Source organism: Hemiscyllium ocellatum, chromosome 21 (genome assembly GCF_020745735.1).
Source record: "Hemiscyllium ocellatum isolate sHemOce1 chromosome 21, sHemOce1.pat.X.cur, whole genome shotgun sequence".
NCBI lineage: Eukaryota > Metazoa > Chordata > Chondrichthyes > Orectolobiformes > Hemiscylliidae > Hemiscyllium > Hemiscyllium ocellatum.
In genome coordinates this window covers 56,046,614-56,066,583 of record NC_083421.1, presented here as the reverse complement: position 1 = coordinate 56,066,583, position 19,970 = coordinate 56,046,614, and the positions used below count along the sequence as shown (strand labels likewise).

At 44.7% G+C, this 19,970-nt stretch overlaps 1 protein-coding gene across 3 annotated transcripts in view; it reads left to right on the top strand.

Annotated features, from left to right (window-relative positions):
- Positions 1 to 2,782: 2,782 nt before the first annotated feature.
- Positions 2,783 to 19,970, top strand: part of LOC132825896 (adenylate kinase isoenzyme 1-like) — a 165,317-nt gene continuing 148,129 nt past the window's right edge. The window contains exons 1-2 of one of the 3 annotated variants that reach the window (XM_060841510.1): positions 2,783 to 3,034; positions 3,128 to 3,752. In XM_060841510.1, the coding sequence (XP_060697493.1) occupies positions 3,612 to 3,752 (141 nt within the window). In that variant the 5' untranslated portion in view covers positions 2,783 to 3,034; positions 3,128 to 3,611. Of the gene's footprint in view, positions 3,035 to 3,113; positions 3,753 to 19,970 lie in introns of those variants that run through there. The other 2 variants (XM_060841512.1, XM_060841511.1) reach the window with 2 other exon arrangements.

The following is a 19,970-nucleotide window of genomic DNA, read 5'->3' as shown; positions in this document are numbered from 1 at the left end:
CTCTGCACAGTGCTCCAGTGCAGTCTCTCCAGCATTCTGTACACTTGAAGTGAAACATCTGTTCTTCTGTACTCAAACCCTCCTGTGATAATGGCTCACATTTCATTCACCTTCTGTATTATTTGCCGAAGCTGCATGCTAATGACTTATGAACAAGCAAACCATGGTCCCTTTTAAGAAATACTGTTGCACCTTTGTTCCTCGTACCAGTGTGGATAACCTCACACTGATCCACATAATACTCAATTGGCTATGCTCATACCCATTCAGTCAGCCTGTCTAAATCACCTTGGTGTCTCCTTACAGCCACCTTTTGCACCATCTGCAAACTTGGAGGTTAATGTGGATCCCCACATTTAAATCATTGATATTGATTGTGAATGCTTGCAGTACCCCAATGCTCACAGCCTATTCACCTGGAAATGAACCATCCTGCCTTCTGCAATCCTCAGTCCACGCTAATATAACACCCTTAATCCCATGTGCTTTAATTGTGTTTGCTAACTTTCTTTGGGATCTTTGTGAAAAGTCTCCTGAAAATCCAAATATATCAGACCCGCTGGTCCCCCAGTATTGATTCTGTTTGTAACATTTTCAAACAAAACTCTATCAGGTTTATCAAACTGATCTCCCCTTGGTAAATCTCTGTTCTATCAGGCAATTTCTAAACACAGAGAAATTGCATACTTAATTATGGATTTAAGTATTTTTCCTGCTATTGACGTCAGACTAAGAGGTCCGTAGTTCCTCATTTTCTCTCTTCCCCTTTTCTTAACGTTAGGGTTACATTTGTAGTCTTCCAAGCTGCTGGGTTGAATTAATATAATTAATGCCACTTTGAAAGATGATCACCTGTGTATCCACTATCTCTGTTTGACATGGAGTCTGGACATCTATTCTCTGTATATCCCTGAGGAAGGGCTTATGCCCGAAACGTCGATTCTCCTTCTCCTCGGATGCTGCCTGACCTGCTGCGCTTTTCCAGCAACACATTTTTAAGCTCTGATCCCCAGCACCTGCAGTCCTAGTGCACTTTCTCCTAGTATATTCTCTGTATGTCCATTCATATTGGGAACTGTCAGGATAACGATGGACTTTAACGGGACATTAAGGTGGCTCAGTGGTTAGCACTGCTGCCTCACAGCGCCAAGGACCCGGGTTCAATTCCTGCCTCAGGCGACTGTCTGTGTGGAGTTTGCACGTTCTCCCCGTGTCTGTGTTGGTTTCCTCCGGGTGCTCCGGTTTCCTCCCACAGTCCAAAGATGTGCAGGTTAGGTGAATTGGCCATGCAAAAATTGCCCATAGTGTTAGGTGAAGGGGTAAATGTAGGGGAATGGGTCTGGGGGGGTTGCCCTTCGGAAGGTCGGTGTGGACTTGTTGGGCCGAAGGGCCTGTTTCCACACTGTAAGTCATCTAATCTCATCAAATACTGGAGCTGCTGGGATGAGCAGACCAGTTGTGAATGAGATTTAACTTGGAGAAGTATGAACTGACAGATTTTGGGAGGAAGAATGAGGAAAGGCAAAATAATATAATGGATATAATTTCTAAATGGGGTTGCAGGGCCAGAAGGACCTAGGTGAGTATGTGTACAAATGGATAAAGGTGGTAGGGCATATTGGGAATGTGACCATTAACGAATATGGAATCTTAGGGTTAATTATTAAAGGGAAAGAGTACAGATGCAAGAAGGTCATGAAAAATTTTAATAAAATACTTTGTCTGGATTCAGCTGGAGTATTACATTCAATGTTGGGCACCACAATTTAGGAAAGATGTTAGCGAGGCTGCAAAAAAGATTCACGAAAATGGCTCCAAGGACAAAAGACTTCAGTGCAATTGATAAACTGGCAAAGCTGGTTCTGTACTTCTCGGGGATGACTCAGTTGAGAGGAGGTTTGATCAAGGAGTCTGGACAGAGAGGGATGCAGAGGGCATGTCCCTATCTCTGGATGAGAAGGTCCAAGTTCAACTCCCACTCTGCCACAGAGGTGACATATCTAAAGAGGTTGGATTAACAAAATAGTTACATCTCCACTCTGGAGTCCATTGGGAGAGAGCATGCAGTGTATTCTGAGAGACCTAAGGGACAACTCTTTCACAGAGGGTGGTATGGGTATGAAATGAGCTGCCGGAGGAAGAGGTGGAGGCTGGTATAATTGCAACATTTAAAAGGCATCTGGATGGGTATATGAATGGGAAGGGTTTAGAGGGATTCGGGCAAACTGGGACTAGATTACTTTAGGATACCTGATCATCATGGATGAGTTGGACCAAAGGGTCTGTTTCCATGCCCAACTTCTTCCTGATCAACCTAAAATAAAAGTCCTTCACTGGCTTGGGCGAAATCTACAAACATCAAAGAGATATATTTTAAATCTTTACATCTCTATGCCCAGTGGGCACCACAGGGGCTGGCTATACCATCAGCCCAGGCAATGGTTTTTTTCAGTAAGTTTCAGTCCCAGATTTGTGAGTTGATGTTGCCCATTCTGATGTTGTTTTTGAGATAGCCTCCCACCAGGGGCTGCCTAAACTGAAATGCCATTTTGTTTTAGAGGGATACAGAGGGAGTAACTGTTCTCATTGGTGGAAGGACTGAGACGCAGAGGGAGTAACTGTTCTCATTGGTGGAAGGACTGGATACAGAGGGAGTAACTGTTCTCATTGGTGGAAGGACTGAGAAGCAGAGGACACCAGTTTCATTTGATTGGCCAGTGAACCAACGTGAGGAACCCCTCCTCTCCCTTTGTCACTCAGCGCGGGGTTAGAATCTGACATGCACTGTCTGAGCGTGTGACACGGACAGATTCTATCATTGGCTCTCAAGAGGCTATGAAATAATTATCTGATGAAAAATATGCAGAACTATGGAAAGGAACAGGACAGTAGGAACAGCTGAGCTGCTGTTGCAGAGAGCCAGAACGGATCCAATGGGCTCAACGACCGGTCTCTGTGCAATCATGATTCCAAAATACATTTGCCTGGACTGATGTGGAATTCAGTGCCTGGGGAATCAATTTGATTCCAGCCGGTAAGTGATCACTCAGGTCGCATTTCAGATATCTTCAGTTTGGAAATGTACATCTTTGACGTTTGCAGATTTCACCCAGGCTTGTGATTTCAGGTTGGACAGGAACAAGGCGGACGCTTGGACCCTGTGTGGAGAAAGGAGGGAGACGAGAGACACATACACACATTGGGCGCAAGGAGCCTCTCATTCACTCAGCTCCACCAGCCATCAAGACAGTAACAGACTTAACATGAGGGCGTCTGCACGTCCGTTTTACTCTGAGCTGTACTTGTAGAAGGAAGGAGATTGGGAACAAAACAGAAGAGGGGTGTACACAAATAAAAGCAGGGGAACTAAAAGCAGTAGATTGTTCAAGGCTTGCAGAAGTAGGGAGAGCCGAGGACGAGAAAACTTAACAGAATTGTTGAAGCTGATGGAAGCACAAGGATTATCGGGATTGCAAAGATGTTTGTTTTGACAGCTGATCTGAAGGGTTGTTCCCTTGCCTAAAGAGAAAGAGAGAGAGAGGTTTATATACAAGAGGTTTTCCTGCCAAAACATTTTGAGACTTCAGTGCTGTGTCTCTGGATAAAGCTGGATGCAAGACGGGAGCAGCTTGAACAATAACCCTGACCCCTGGTCAGTAGCAGGACTTTTCCACTCGGCTTCAGCTTGCGAGATGAACTCGGGCAGTGCCAAAGATTATCTTTCCAGAAGGGAGATACCTCAACTGTTCGAGGTAAGAACATGGGAGGCAAGCAGCGACTTGATTTGGATCATGCAGCTGACAAATTTGTTTTTCTCTCACAAAACCGCAGATTGCTTATTTTTGTCTCAAGCCTTTTCAAGAGACTTTCCCTCCCCCGTTGACTATTTGGAAAGGTTGTGTCTAAGTCCCAGAATGTAGCAAAACCTGTATTTCCAGGCAGTGATAGTCGGGGGTGAGGGGGGAAGGTGGGAGCGGGAATCTGTACATGGCAAAAATGCAGGGAAATTTGTGGTAAATATGGGGCCAGTGGGTTTGTTTTGCTGTCAGTGTTGATGGATGGCCTTTGCTAACTGGTTGTTCAGATGAAGAAGGGTTGTCTTTTACAGCACTCACCAGGAACTTGCTGTGGTTGAAATGAGAGAGCATTTGGACCCTTGCATCTATATTTTTGGGGAGACACTGGTTTCTGAAGGGGAGGACATTTGGAGGTATTCTTATGAGTGTGAGAATGGATGGAGGTTCTGCCTGGGCAAGGTGTTCTGTTTGGCCATTGTTCCCCAAGGCTTTTTATTTCTGGCTCTAAGGAGCTGTTGTGTAGGTGGATGGTGAGCAGCAGGGTTGGGGCTAACTCTGAAAATGTGAGAGGGAGCAGCAGCGAGCCATTCAGCCCATCGCACACTCCTTGCCTCTTCCCCTCCCCCCATCTCATCTTTTCCAATCTGAATCTAGTTTGTTTTAATCTGAAAGTTACCGTTGTTTGTGCCTCCACACCCTCTTCAGGCAGTGCATTCCAGAGCACAACAGCTCGCTGTGTGACCTACACAAAGCCAGACCACTCCCAGGAGAGGTTTGCCAAAGATCTGCCTTCTGGTTACTGACTCTACTTCAGTACAAGCTGTTTACTCTTTCAAGGGCTTTGGACATCACTGATAAAGCAGGTATTTGCTGTCCAACCCTAATTGCCCTGCTTTGCCTGAAGAAAGGGTTACACCAGAAACGTTGACTTCTCCACCTGCTGATGCTGCCTGGCTTGCTGTGTTCTTCCAGCCTCCTGCCTGTCTATCTCAAATTGCAGCATCTGCAGTTTATTTGTCTCTATGCTATTTCGAAGAGCAGTTAGGAGTCAACCACACTGCCATGTTAGCCAGGCCACTTACGGATGGCTAATTCCTTCCTCCTAAAGGGCAATAATGGACCAGATGGTCATGATCATTTCATGTTGCTATTGCTGATAGTTTGTTGTATACTCCCAATGTGATGTTCTGAATTGACAGGTCACCTACAGTGATGGGATTTGAACCCACGTCCCCAAAGCACTATGCCTGGGTGTCTGGATTACCCGTGCCATCAAATTCCCAACACACCACCATCTCCCAACCTGAGTTGCTTCCTTTGTACTATCTGTCATGATCCATGAAGTCCGTGGAGATTTATATCCCTGGTTAGGGTTGAAAGTAGTTTGGGAGTCACCTTGTATCTCCCCCAAGTTTCCTTTATAATTAGTGGCTGCACCTCACACTGTCAGCTATTCTGTAATCCTGTCGCAATATCGCTCTCAAATCAAAATGGTCCCGTCCATTCCACACCTCCTGTTCAGTTCTTCAGGATCCAGACAAACTCCACAGTGCAGGATTTTACGATTATGTAATTTGTGGTGAACAGATATATTTTATGATTAAAGGACATGGGACAAGATGCAGAGTTTGTGAAGCAATCGATACAGCATAGCAACAGGCCCTTCAGCCCTCCAAGCGAAGCAACTAGCGTTGTGTGGTCAGAGAAGATTTGATAGTAACTTTCTAAAAGGCAGCATTGCAGGGCTATAGGGAATGTGCAGGGCAGAAGGGTAGTCAGATCAGGTAATGTTCTTTGCAGGAGAATATCAATGGGGTCATAGGTTGGGGAGATAGTGACGAATACAGTATAATCCAGAGAAATGAGGGTGCTCGAGGAAGGCTAACAAGAGAGTACACAAATCACTGGTGGGAGACATAGAAATGTAGAGAACCAGGGACATTTTAGAGTATATGTTCACAGATCCCAGAGTGGGACAATAGGTAGACAAGATGGTTGAGTTGGTGCACAGGATACTTGCCATTATTACTCCTATATATTAGAGCATATAAGAACTGGGAAGGGTATACTGGAACTGTGCAACAAGGTTTGTGCGAAGATTTGTAGCTCGGGTGCTCGTTGTTGTGGTTCTGTTCGCTGAGCTGGAAGTTCTTGTTGCAAACGTTTCATCCCCTGGCTAGGCGACATCATCAGTGCTCTGGAGCCTCCTGCGAAGCCCTTCTTTGATGTTTCTTCCGGTATTTATAAATACCGGAAGAAACATCAAAGAAGCGCTTCGCAGGAGGCTCCAGAGCACTGATGATGTCGCCTAGCCAGGGGACGAAACGTTTACAACAAGAACTTCCAGCCTGGTGAACAGAACCACAACACTGTGCAACACTCAAAGGGTAGGCCTCAGCTGGAGCACTGTGTACAGTTCTGCTCACCAGAGCAAATGAAAGATGTAACTACTCTAGAGAGAGGAGATTTCTGAGCAAGTTGCATGGATTGGAGTATTTTAGTTATGAGGAAAGATTGAAGAAGTTGGCGTCATTTTCTTTAGAACAGAGGAAATTGAGGAAAGGTTTAATTGAGGTGTATAAAGTTATGAGGGGTTTGGGTAGGGACCCAGGTTTGATTTCAGCCTCAGGCGACTGTCTGTGTGGAGTTTACACATTCTCCCCTGTGTCTGTGTGGGTTTCTTCCGGGTGCTCCAGTTTCCTCCCACAGTCCAAAGATGTGCAGGTCAGGTGAATTGGCCATGCTAATTGTCCTTAGTGTTCAGGGATGTGTATATTAGGTGCATTAGTCAGGGGTAAGTGTAGAGTAATAGGATAAGGGAATGGGCCTGGGTGGGCTGTTCTTCGTTGGGTCAAATGGCCTGTTTCCATACTGTAGGGATTCTATGAAAAGTAAAAGGTAGACTAGATAGGAATTCCCTGTTCTCCATAGTTGTATGACCAGGGCATAGTTTAGGATAAGAGGCAGGATGTTTAAAGAGAGTTTGAGGGAAATTCATTTCACCCAGAGAGTGGTGGAACATTTGGAACTCACTGCCTGAAAGGATGACAGTGGCAGAACTCTTTGTATGTAAACAATACTCGCACGTGCATCTGAAGGACTGAGAACTGCAGAGTGGCAATAGGCTGGATGGCTGCTTGTCGACCAGCATTTAAATGTGGGCCAAATGGCCTCCTTCCATTCTGTAAATCGGTGACTCAAGACATGACAGGCTTCTTCAATGCTGTCAGGCTCCATGATTCTGGGTACCTGAGCCAAGTCAGGAGTGTTTCTATTTAAATATCACAGTGCTGAAGGAACAGCATCAGATAGAATTACACTGATGCAAGAAAGATGGCTGAGGTGGGATGTTCCTGGACAGCGAACAGCATTGAGGATGAACAGCTTTACAGTGTTAGTGCTTATCATCCAAGTGTGAACATTTGGGGGAATTATCTGTCTGTGGGTTGTCTCTCACAAGCCAACATTAATCTATCAAGAGTTTCTTTTTAAAGACTTAAAAGTTTGTATGCTGACAAAGAACCAATCCAGTTAAAGAATATACCACTGGTGATGGTGCTTTGGAAAGCAGCTTTTTTAAGGTTTGGGGTGGGCTCAGAGTTGACCCATGTGATGGTAAAGCCCATTATCACAGCAATCATCCTCTCTTGCCAAGGAGATGGGACTGTATTTAGGAACAGGAAATGTTGTTTCTCCCCAATGGGAGAGAGCGAGAGAGAGAGCAAAGCTCTGAAGAACTTCTTCAGGATGATGTGGTTGATAGTGTTTGCAGACGTGTAGCTGCTTGAATTGACCACCATCGACATGAGTAAGTGGGGTATGTTGCAAGACAGTCATACAGGTTTGAATCTGGTGTCCTGCTGTTTGTGAGGACGCACCTGTTTCAGCTATAAATTCAAAGTAATATATTGCATATTCACACAAATTAAAATATTGAGTGGCAATAAGCAATTGGGTATAACAACGATAGCTTCCTGGAAATGGCTACAAAAGCAGAGGCCTCTTTAAATTAGTTTAGAAAATTTGTTCCTTGAGCAACATTACAATTGCAGATCAAACGACAACCTGTTAGTAGAGGGGACGGAATGAAGGTTCATCAGAATGTCTCCCTACTTTTAAAGGAGAGATTGGATTGAATAGGCTGGTATTCTCTGGAGTTTAGGAGAGTCAGAGATGATCACATTGAGATGTCTGGAGGTCCCAGGCAGGGTTAATGCTGACAGGCTGTTTGCCCTGGTCGGAGAGTGATGAGCTGGAAGCTCTGATAAAGCGTATTCTAGACTCGAACCGTTAGCTTGCTCTCTCTCAGTGGATGCTGCCTGACCCGCTGTGATCTCCAGCATTTTTTGTTTTCGGTACGGATTCCAACATCTGCAGTAATTTGTTCCCAGAGGCTGTTCAGAGCTGAGATGTGGAGAAATTTCTTCCCTCAGAGCATTGTGATCTTTTGAATTGCTCTGATAGAGAGTGCGGCTCAGAGGCTCAGTTAGCACTGCTGCTTCATGGTGCTAGGGACCCCAGGTTCAATTTCACCCTCGGGCGACTGTCTGTGTGGAGGTTATACGTTTTCCCTGTGTCCATCTGGGTTTCATCTGGGTGCTCTGGTTTCCTCCCACAAAGATGTGCAGGTTAGGTGGATTAGTCATTCTAAATTGCCGATAGTATTCAGGAATGTGTAGATTCGGTGGATTAGCTGTAGGGAATGCAGGGTTAGGGTAGGGGGATGAGTCTGGGTTGGATGCTCTTCGGAGAGTCAGTGTTGGCGTCTTGAGCCAAATGGTCTGTTTCCACACTTAGGGATTCGATGGAAAAACTGTGGATACTCGTTGAGTATAATCAAGGCTGAGATCACGAGATCTTTGCTTACTGAAGGAATGCACAAAGAAATGGCGCAAAATAGATAATCTTACTGAAAGTTGGAGTATGCATGAAGACTGACATACCTCCTCTTTCTTGTCATAAACATCTCCCTAACATTTAAAGCACACTCTCCTAGACTTGGCTGGTGGGGACTTGGTGCTGCCAAACCAGTTCAACCTGGGACCATGAAAGCCTCCTCTCTCCACATCCGCAATGTTTCAGGTTAATTGTTACAGTCTTGGTTCTGAATTGTGTTGGCAACACCAGAGGTTGAGAACAGAAATTAACAGCTCTGCCACTCTTTGGCAAGATCGCTGCCTAACTTTAAATTTCAACCCTCATTACTGACAGATGGATCTCACGATGACTACTAGCGATGGAACTCAGGACAACTAACTGAATCAGGATGCAGAATGACAAGGACTGAGTGGCTCAGTGCCACGTATAATTTGTACAGTGAACAAACGCCCATAACTACTACACTCTGAACTCCGATAACAGTATGCTCTAACAGTGAGGTAGTAGTGATATTGTCAATTAATCCCGAGCCCTAGTTAATGCTCTGGAGTCCTCGGTTCAAATCCCACCACAGCAGATGATGAATGATGAATCAATCTGAAATTAAAAGCCAGCCTAATAGTGTTTATGTAACCAGTTCATTCTTGTTAAAAACCCATCTGTTTCACTAATGTCCTTAGGAAGGAAATTCCATGTAACTCCAGACCTAAAGCAATGTGTTGACTTGAAAGGCCCCAGAAAGTTAATTCAAATGGACAATAAATGCTGATCCAATTAGTGATTCCACAAGCTTTTTTTAAAAATGATCAGTAAATTATTTTTTTTTGTTTTGTATTATATGCTTAATTTAATTATAATGCAATTAATATAAATTAGCTTTACATAATGAACAGCAACAACAATACATTGCATTTACGTAGTGCCTTTAACGTGATAAAGTGTCAAAAAAGCACCTACTTGGACCCAGCTGCTGGGATAATGAGGGTGATAATGTGGGAGCACTGGCGGTGGAGGAATCTGACTGACTTTTTGCCCTGATTCTCCACTGAGAATCCCTGCAGTCCCTGTGTTTGGATGACGGGTGAGACTTTAATTGTCATGTTCCTTATTAAAGTCATTCTCACCTCGTGCCTGACCTCTGAGGTGAAGAGCAGCCATTTCGGGGAGGTGGCAGTGGTGGGGATGGGGGTGGGGAGGTGGAAGTGCTTGTGGAACTTTACATTTCAGTGTGAGCTGTGGTCTGGAAAAGTCAGAGGAACATATTTTTGCTGAATGTGTGAGGAACTTAAGATGGGGAAGGAGAGAATTAAGAAGGAAACAGATTAGTGAGCATTAAGAAAATATTTATACAAGCATGTGGAGTTATAAATTAAATGTTGACATTGTTATCAATGTGTGTCAGCTGTGGCTCAGTGGGTAACCCTGTCTAAATCACAAAGCTCCAGGTTCCAGTCCCTCTCCATAACTTGAGCACAATAATTAATGTTGTACACAGGAGCAGGACCAAGGGAGTACTGTCCTGTCACAGATGCCATCTTCTAATGAGGCACTAAAATAACGTTTGATCTGCCTGCATCGGTGAACATAAAAAAAACTATGACATTATCTTGAAGAAAGGGAGTTTCTCTGAGCTCCAGTATCTGCAGTCCTCACTTTCTCCTAGTTATCCCAGGTCTCCTAGAAAATTTTTTTTTTTCATTTTAACCAACTTAAGGAAAACAGGTACTTTTGTTATTATGACTTTGCTGTGATACGAGCACGTTATGTCGACTGTTCAAGAGTGACAAAACTTGGCAGTCAAGTGCTTTGATATGCCCGGGTGATTAGGGCGGCACGGTGGTACAGTGGTTAGCACTGCTGCCTCACAGCGCCAGGGACCTGGGTTCAATTCCCACCTCAGTCGACTGACTGTGTGGAGTTTGCACGTTCTCCCCGTGTCTGCGTGGGTTTCCTCCGGGTGCTCCGGTTTCCTCCCACAGTCCAAAGATGTGTGGGTCAGGTGAATTGGCCATGCTAAATTGCCTGTAGTGTTAGGTAAGGGGTAAATGTAGGGGTATGGGTGGGTTGCGCTTTGGCGGGTCGGTGTGGACTTGTTGGGCCGAAGGGCCTGTTTCCACACTGTAAGTAATCTAATCATGGAAAGTTCTGGATAAATGCATGTTGTTCTTTAATTATAACATAATATTCTGCACCAAGTTTTGGGAAATTCTGCATTTTTATTCAAATGTCATGTTAGATTACAGTTGATGTTTTTAATCACAGTATCCCTGCAGTGCAGAAAGAGGCAATTTGGCCCATCGAGTTAGCACTGACCCCCCTCCCCTCCCCTAATCAAGACCCACTCCAATCCCTGTGACCTGCATTTCCCATGGCCAATCCATCCTGACCCGCACATCTTTGGACTGTGGGAGGAAACCAGGGCACCCGGAGGAAACCCACGCAGGTACGGGGAGAACGTGCAAACTCCACACAGGCAGTCACCCCAATACTGGAATCCAACCCAGGCCCGTGGGTGCTGTGAGGCAGCGGAGCTACTGTACTGCCCTATTTGTAATAGTTCATTGTGCATGACATTATTTCTTCCCTGTTTTGCTTTTAAATAAAGATTAGCGACGGCAGTTCATTCACTGAAGGAAATTGAAATGAAACTAAATTCTGGTCAGTAGTTTTCAGGATTGAGCTTTTCTTTTTAACTAATTCAGTGGTTGTGTGCTTTGATAGCAGGGTCAGTATTTCTTGCTTACCCCCATAGTTAAGGTCTGGAATGCATTGTCTGACAGTGTGGTGGAGGCAGGTTCAATTGAGGCATTCGAGAGGGCATTGGGTGATTATTTGGATAGAAATAATGTCCAAGGTATAGGGCAAAGGCAAGAGATTGACACAAACTAATGGTGCTTATTTGAAGAGCCGGTGTAGACATGAAGGGCCAAATAGCCTCATTCTGCAAACTGCGAGGCCCATTGTGAAAATAGAAAATGGCAGCATTAATCAACAGGTGTGGCACCAACTGAAGAGATGAAAAAGCAGAGTTAATTCCTCACTCTTATATCAGAGCTTCAAAACGCACTTAAGAGTTAATCACATTACTGAGGGTCCCGGAGTGCCATCCAACCTAGCCCCAGGTAACAATGGCAGATTTCCTCTTATTCTTTCATAGGAAGTGCGCATCACTGGCTCACCCAGCATTTGATGTCTGTTCCTAATTGCCTTTGACCTGAGTGGCTGGCCCAGCCCTTTCAGAGGGTGAGTAAGAATCAGTCTGTGGGTCTGGAGTCCCGTGATGACCAGACTGGGTAAGGATGGTTCCCTAAGGGACATTAGAGAAGCAGATAGGTTAGACCATAGAGTGTGACATGCCAGGAAGTGAGATCATGGCTGATATGGCAATCCTCAACTCCACGTTCCTGCTGATTCATCATCCCCCACCCTCTCCTTCTTCCCCCCCCCCACCGATTCTCTAATTGGTTTAAAAATCTGTCTATCATAGCCTTTGGACGGCTGATGGTATTCATATCAAAAAGTGTGCTGCTGCTCCTCAGATGCTGCCTGACCTGCTGTGCTTTTCCAGCTCCATACTTTTCAATTTTGATCTCCGGCATCTGCAGTCCTTTCTCCTAGATGGTAGTTTTGTGGCTTCATTACTGAGAGTAACTTTTTATATTCCAGATTTACAAACTAAATTCAGATTTCACAGTGGCGGGGTGAGATATGAGGCCCACATCTCTGATCCTGGGTCTGTGGAAGACTGATCAGGACAGACAGTGTTGGAGAAGCTGTGCAGGTCTGACGGGATCTGTGGGGAGATAAACAGCGACTCTTCCTTGGGAAGTCAGCCTTCTAGATTCCTTCCATGGTTTGAAAGCGTGCCTCTCGATTACTGGTCCAGTTTGGGAAAATAGCCCCTAGGGTACCATATTGTACCTCAAATGTCCAGATTGTGAATTCAACAATTCCGTACTTTCCTGTTGTTCAGCTCCTTGTACACTTTTGGAATGTGGTGGCTGTTATATTCAGCAAAAGCTGCAGGCAGGCGTGTGCACAGCAAAATCCCACAGCCGGAATAGGCAGCCAGTTGCAGAATGTTGGCCAGCAGTCTGGTGAACTCTTCCTCCGGTCATCTTGTTGCTACTCCCATCTGAAGCTCGGTAATGAGCACAGATTGCGACCACCAGAAACTATCGGTGAGAACCTTCTAGCCCCATCCACCTTAAATCTGAGTTGGGATTATTTGGGAACTTTGAGATGATAATGAAACAATAGAGTTGCAGTTATATACCAGCTTTTGTGGCTGTGGGATGGCCCATTTAAAGGAGCTTGACCAGATCGATATTAAGATGATGTTTTTTTACCAGTAGAATGATCTCCTAGAACTGTACAGAAGAGGCTTTTTGGCCTGCCAACTCTGTACTGCCAAAATATATTACTAGCTACACCAGTCCCACTATCCCACACTTGCCCAACAGCCTGCAATGTTATGACACTTCAAGTGCTCATCCAAAGATTGTGAGGTTTCCGGCCTCAACCTTCCTCCCAGGCTGTACATTCCAGACCCTCACCATCCTCTGGATGGGACTTTGCCTCAAATCCTCTCTAATCCTCCTGTCTTTCACTTTTAAATGATACCCCCTTGTTTTTGACCCTTTGACTGAGGGGAACAGCTGCTTTCGATTCACCCTGTCCGTTTCCCTCATAATCTCTGTCAGGTCCCCCTGTCGACTGTCTCTGCTCTAAAGAAAACAAACTGACTTTAGCCAGCCTCTCTTCATCACTGAAGTGCTCCATCCCAGACAACATCCCGGTGAATCTCCTCTGCAGCCTCTCCAGTGCAAACACACCTCAAACTCAAGATAGTTACAGAATAAGAGGACACTCATTTAAAACTGAGATATGAAGGAATTTCATCTCCCAGAGGACAGGAAATACCTGGAATTCTCTATCCCATAGAGTTGTTGAGGCTAGATCTCAGAAAGTGCGAAGAAGAGGTAGGTAGGTTTTTGAAGTTCAGGATGAGGAGCTGATTGAGGCCTGCAGTAGTGAACCTGCATTCTCTCAAGTGTAACAACATCCTTCCTGTAAGGGGTCTCCACAATGCACTGAAAGTACACCTATTGTCAGTCATCCTTTTGATGTATAAATAGAAATTGATTTGAAAATGAACTACAATAAAACACTTTCCGCATGAAGAGCTGAAGATGACAAGCAAGCCAATGTGTAAAATATCCACGCGTCATAACAGTACACAAACAATTATAGAATGGCGAGAGTGGTTTGAGGGGCTGAATGGCCATCTCCTGCTCCTATTTCTTATGTTCTAACTCAAAGCACTTTACAGTCTTTGAAGCACTCTTTGAAAGTAGGAAACATGGGAGACAGTTATGCAAGACAAATGCCACAAGCAGCAATGTATCAATAACAAAATAATCTCCTTCTATGGTGTTGATTGAGGAATAAACACTGACATGAACACCAGGCAGAGTGCCTCAGCCCATTCTTCAAAATAGTCTCCAGGGATCTATTGTTGGGAGAGACCTGGGAGACCACACAGGACCTTTGTTTAACCTCTCATCCTGGGGGCCTCTTGTGGTAGTGCACTTACTCCTGGACCAGGAGAACCTGGTTCAAGTCCCATCGGCTCCAGAGGTCATAGTCATACAGCATGGAATTGGACCCTTTGGTCCAATTCATCTGTGCCACCCAGACATCCCAATCTGACCTAATCCCACTTGCCAGAACTTGGCCCATGTCCCTCTAAATCCTTCCCATTCATATACCATTCCAGGTCTATTTTAAATGTTTTAATTTTACCAGTCTCCATCACTTCCTCTGGCAGCTCATTCCAAATAGACACCAATCTCTGCATGAAAAAGGTACCCCTCAAGCCCTTTCTATATCTTTCCTCTGACCTTAGACCTATGCCCTCTCATTTCTTACTCTCCCACCTTAGGATAAAGACCTTGGCTTTTCCATGTCCTTCATGATTTTATAAACCCCTCAGCTTCCAACGCTCCAGGGTAAAAAGCCCCCACCTATTGAGCCTTTCTCTCTATAACTCGAACTCTCTAGTCCCAACAATATCCTTGTAAATCTTTTATGCATTCCCTCAAGTTTAATAACATCCTTCCTGTAAGCGGTCTCCACTGTGCTCTGAAAGTACACATATTGTCGCTCATCCTTCTGATATATAAATAAAAATTGATTTGAAAATGAACTACAATAAAAAAACTTTCCACGTGAAGAGCTGAAGATGACAAGCAAGCCAATGTGTAAAATATCCACACTTCATAACAATCCAGAGACGAACCAGGCTTTAAGGATCTGAATCTAGAGATGCTGGCATTTTGTGTGTGTGTCTCTGAACAGGTTAATTAAGAAAAATAGATTCAATAAGAAAATGAAAATTAACCTCTCTTTTGAAATACAGTATCTCTGCCTTTTGATTGACTCAGGGTTGTGGGTGTCACTGACTGGGCTGACATTTATCGCTCATCCCTAACTCCCCTAGAGAAGGTGTGACAGTTGCATTCCTTATAAGTGCACCCACAATACTGTTATGGAGGGTGTTCTGAGATCTTAACTTAGCAACACTGAAGGGATAGTGATGTATTTCTAAGTTAGGATGGTGAGTGGATTGGGGAGGAACGTGCAGGAGGTGATGTTCCCATGTATCTGCTTCCCTTGTCCTTCTAGATGGAAGTGGTCCTGCGTTTGGAAGGCACTGTCTAAGGATCTTTGGTGAATTTCTGCATCTTGCAGATCGTACACAGTGCTGCTGCTGAGTGTTGGTGACAGAGGGAGTTGATGTGGCCTGTACAGCACTCCCTCGGTACTGCATTGGACTGCAGCCTAGACTTTGTGCTCAAGTTTCCGGGTGATGGTTGTAATTAGATACATATGGAATCCCGGAACGTAAGCAGAAATGTCAAAATCCCACATTCTGTAATAAAAATGGAATTTGATTCACTCAGTCTCATTAAAACAATGGGCCTGGTTTGTAACATTCACTATGTACTCTTTGCCCTTTTTTTGCTGGATTATATTGTAACCCTTTCTATTGCTTAGACCAGATGGTGTGCATTTTAAGACGTCTTTTAAATATTCCCAGAATTTAAAAAAGGCCATTCTCTAGCATCGGTAATAAACTTTAGTATCAGTGAACCAGAGTTCAAAAAAGATGAAAGAACTGCATTCCTGTAGCACCTTTATTGACTTCACGATGTCCCAGTGCGCTATGCAGGTATTATTAATGTATGATCATTGTTGAATTGTAGAAACCATGACAACCTAGTTTCAAACAGCAACTTCAACAAACTGGGTTTCTGTTTTTAATGGTGTTGTCTGAGGGATAACTATTGACCAGGACATTGGACAGATCTCTCCTTGTGTCCTCAAAGTATGGAGGTCAATTTTAGGAACGCCCAACGTCCAGTCTTTGTATTCCTGGGATATCAGCTGTGATTCAATGCTGAAGTCTGTCGAATGGCTAATACACTCACAGTGGTCTGAATCTTCAGGGTAAGTGCTCTGTCTCTGATCTATGGTGAACCCCACTGACCTCAGGGAATAGTCACACATCCACTGAAAGGATACAGGGATTGCAGTTTATAGCCAGAGGCTGGTCTGCTGTCGAAGACCTCACACTTCAAGAAATGGATTTCCACTGCTCCACTCTAATAGATGCCGTACCAATAACAAAAAGGAGAATGGAAATAATTTTCTGATAATTTCTTGCAATTAACAAAAGCAGCTGTTTTTGAGTTGATCTTTTTTCTCACCTATAATATAGTTCATGTGATTACACACACAATGGGTGTGCACCTAATTCCTTGGACTGAACAGAAACATTATGTAGGTCTTGGAGATTGCTGATGAATGGCGCTAACCTTTGCAAATGCAGCAAAGAAAGCCATCCAAGTGATTTGAAATGTACTCGGATCCGGTGGGGATGGAATCGGTGGATTCTTAAGGTTTTGCAGCGATGTAATTGCTTTGTTGCATCACAGTGTCTTTGAGCATCTGAACATCGCAGAGTGTTCCTGATTTCCTGAACATCGCTCCTGATTTCTAGCTAGCTTTCACTGGTGGGAAATGTGGGCTTGTAGATACTGGGTAAAGGAAGGATTGGGTTTAGCTATGATAGTGTCCTCTCAGGGAGGACATGGTTGATGGGGACACTGGCTTTTCTAAGTAGAGCCGTAAAGTACAAAAGCAAGGAGGTTATGGTCAACCTTTATAAACCACTGGTTTAGCACCAACTGGAGCGTAGGAAGGGCGTGGAGGCGCTGGAGAAGATAGAGAAAATATTCACTAGAACGACTCTGGGGATGAGGGACTTCGGTCACCTGGATAGGTTGGTGAATCTGGGCCTGCTCTCCTGGTAGAAGACAAGGTTTAAAGGAGTTTTGATCGAGGGGTTTGGACAATGTGGAGCAGCAGGAACTGTTCCTATTGGCAGAAAGGTCAGAGATGTAAGTGGCAAAAGAGCCAGTGGCGACGTGAGGAAAATCTTTTCACGCAGTGAGTGGTTAGGCTGAGGGATCCACTTCCTGAGAATGTGGCAAGGGCAGATTCCGTCTTCTTCAAAAGATAATTATCTGAAGAGGAAATGTTTGCAGGACTGGGGGTATAAGCTCAGATTTGGGATGAGCTGATTTGCTCTTGTAGGGAGCTGGCACATACACAATAGGGCAAATGGCCTCCTAATGTGGTGGAGCCATTCTTTATAGGAACTGGGGTAGGCCATTCGGCCAATTGAGTGTGCCCCTCCTTTCAATATGATGGTGGCTCATCGAATCCATCACTGCCTTTTACCCACCCTATCCCCGCAACCCTATTTGACAGGAATAATTAGAAATCTATCAATCTGTACCTTAAACATACCCACACTTCCACAGCCCTCGATGGTAGAGAATTCCGAAGGTTAGCAATCACCTATGTTGAAAAAAAGTCTTCTCATCCTGGATCTTCGTGTCCTCTGTGATCGTTATGAAATGTGCTTATTGGTGTTAGACTCCCCAGCCGGGGGGAAACAGCTTACCTGCCTCTGCGCTGTCTATCCCTTAGAGTATTTTGTGGGGTTCGAGGAGATCACCTCTCTCACTCATCAAACTCAAGAGAATACAGGCCCAGTTTGCCCAGTCTCTCTTCATTGTACAATCCTGGTGAACCTTTGCTGCATTTTGATTTTAGAAGTATTCTGTTCAAAGTTCAAATCCACTAATGGATTTTGGAGCTGTGCCCTTTCAGATATAACTTCACAGGAATCAAAGAGAAGAGGCATTGTTCAATTATAATCATCAATCGCATCCCAATAATGGATTTGTTGTTGGTGGTGGTCAGATTTCAGGGTTTATACAACGAGTGTGCAGTTACTGGATCTGACGGCCGGCATTGTGTGTGTGTGCTGGAGCTCTGACACATCATTTTTGTTTGTGGTTAGGGAATAATTTTGCTTTGTCATGAGCGAGTTAATGTGTTCTGTGGATGGATCAGGCTAATGGTTCAAATGGACTATCTGGAATCTCATATTGAGACTGGGTGTATGCATTTAAATGGTCATGACCCAGGCCATCCTGGAGTGTTTTACAGCTAATTGTTGTTTTTTTCCACAATGTGGTAACTTAGGAATGTGATCAATGGTTAGATAATCTGTTTTGTCATGTTTGTCGAGTGATAACTGTTAGCTGGAACTCCATGGAGAATTTTCCTGTTGTTCTTTAAACAGGGTCATGGGATCCTTTGTGCTGAACTTGGAGAGCAGATGGAGTATTAGTTCAATGTGTTCAGCTTTAAAACCGGTACAGTGCCTCCTCAGTAGTGCACAAAAACATCCAACTAGTTCCTAGAGTGGGACCTGAACCTAGAACCTTCTGTTACCACTGAGTCAAAGTCAAAGTTATAGATCAGTCTCCCCACTGCCTTTCATAATTGTCTTCTCAAGGATTGGAATGGTGGCTTATGGGTCATGAGTACCAGGCAACGTCCAAGCCCAGCCTTAAAGCCAGGTAACATTTTATCGATGTTTCAGGCTGACTCCACTCTTTCTCATACAAGTTTATCTTGCAACAGGATTTCTGGCTTCCACTTTGAATCCTCTCTTGGCACCTCCTCTTCCTCCCCTGTTTATTCCCAGGATGTGCGGTGCTGGAAAAGCACAGCCGGTCAGGCAGCACCCGAAGAGCAGGAGAGTTGATGTTTTGAACATAAGCTCTTTGTCAGCTCGTTCCTGATGAAGACTTTATGCTCAAAATGTCAATTCTCCTGTTCCTCGGGTGCTGCCTGACCGACAGAGCTTTTCCAACACCACACTCTCGACTCTGTCTCTCCAGCACCTGCAGTCCTCACTTTCTCCTGTTGCCAGGATGTTTCTAGCTAAGTCTCGCTGTGCAACAACAGCCCTATGCAACTTGGGTTCATTTATCCGTTGGTTCTAGCTGCCAGTTCTGAATCCGTCACTTCTATTTGCCCCATTTACCCCCACACTGATACTGCTCTAATCTCATCTAAAGCACCGCAATGACAGAGTGACCGTTTCATGCATTCCTTCTTGGGCACTGTGTTCCATGGTGTCCCTTCTAGCTCCACCTTCCCATTGGCATCCCAAGCTTGATACCCTCTTTGACTGATCCTGCACCTCCTTACATCGCTGCCACCAACTGAGTGACACATGTTAGTCCCTCACTGTCTTCGCTCCCTGTGTTCATCGGTAGACCAGCTCATACAGTGTCCACATCTCCCTTCAGTATATCCATTCGCTTGTGAGAAGCCTCCTTTGCTGTCCATGAGCTTATTATGGATGGTACAACCTGAATGGAAACTTGGCTGAGCGGTGCTGATAGTTTCCATTTCCTCACCTGGCTGTGTGTCCCCCATCCATCGTTGCCATGACAACTACCTTCTCATCATTAGCCTGCTCCTCAGGCACTTCATCCTTGGATTATCTCATCTTCTTCCACCCCTCTCATCTCACTCCCTTATTCTACACCAGCCAGCCACATTTCACACTGCGCTGCTCTCTCAGGCTCAGCGACTTTGTCATCCTCAACTAATTCCCTGATCTTCATCACTGACAAAACATGTGTTGCCTATCCCTAACTGCCCTAAGCCAATGCAAAGGGCAGTTGAGTCAATCACATTGAAGTGGGCCTGGAGTCACATGTAGGCCAGACCACATTAAGTTGGCGGATTCCATCTCTGAAGAGCACTGATGAAACAGACCAATTTTTACAGTTGACAAAGACTTCATGGTGATCTTGACTGAAACAAGCCTTTAGTTTAATTCCTTTTATTGATTGAATT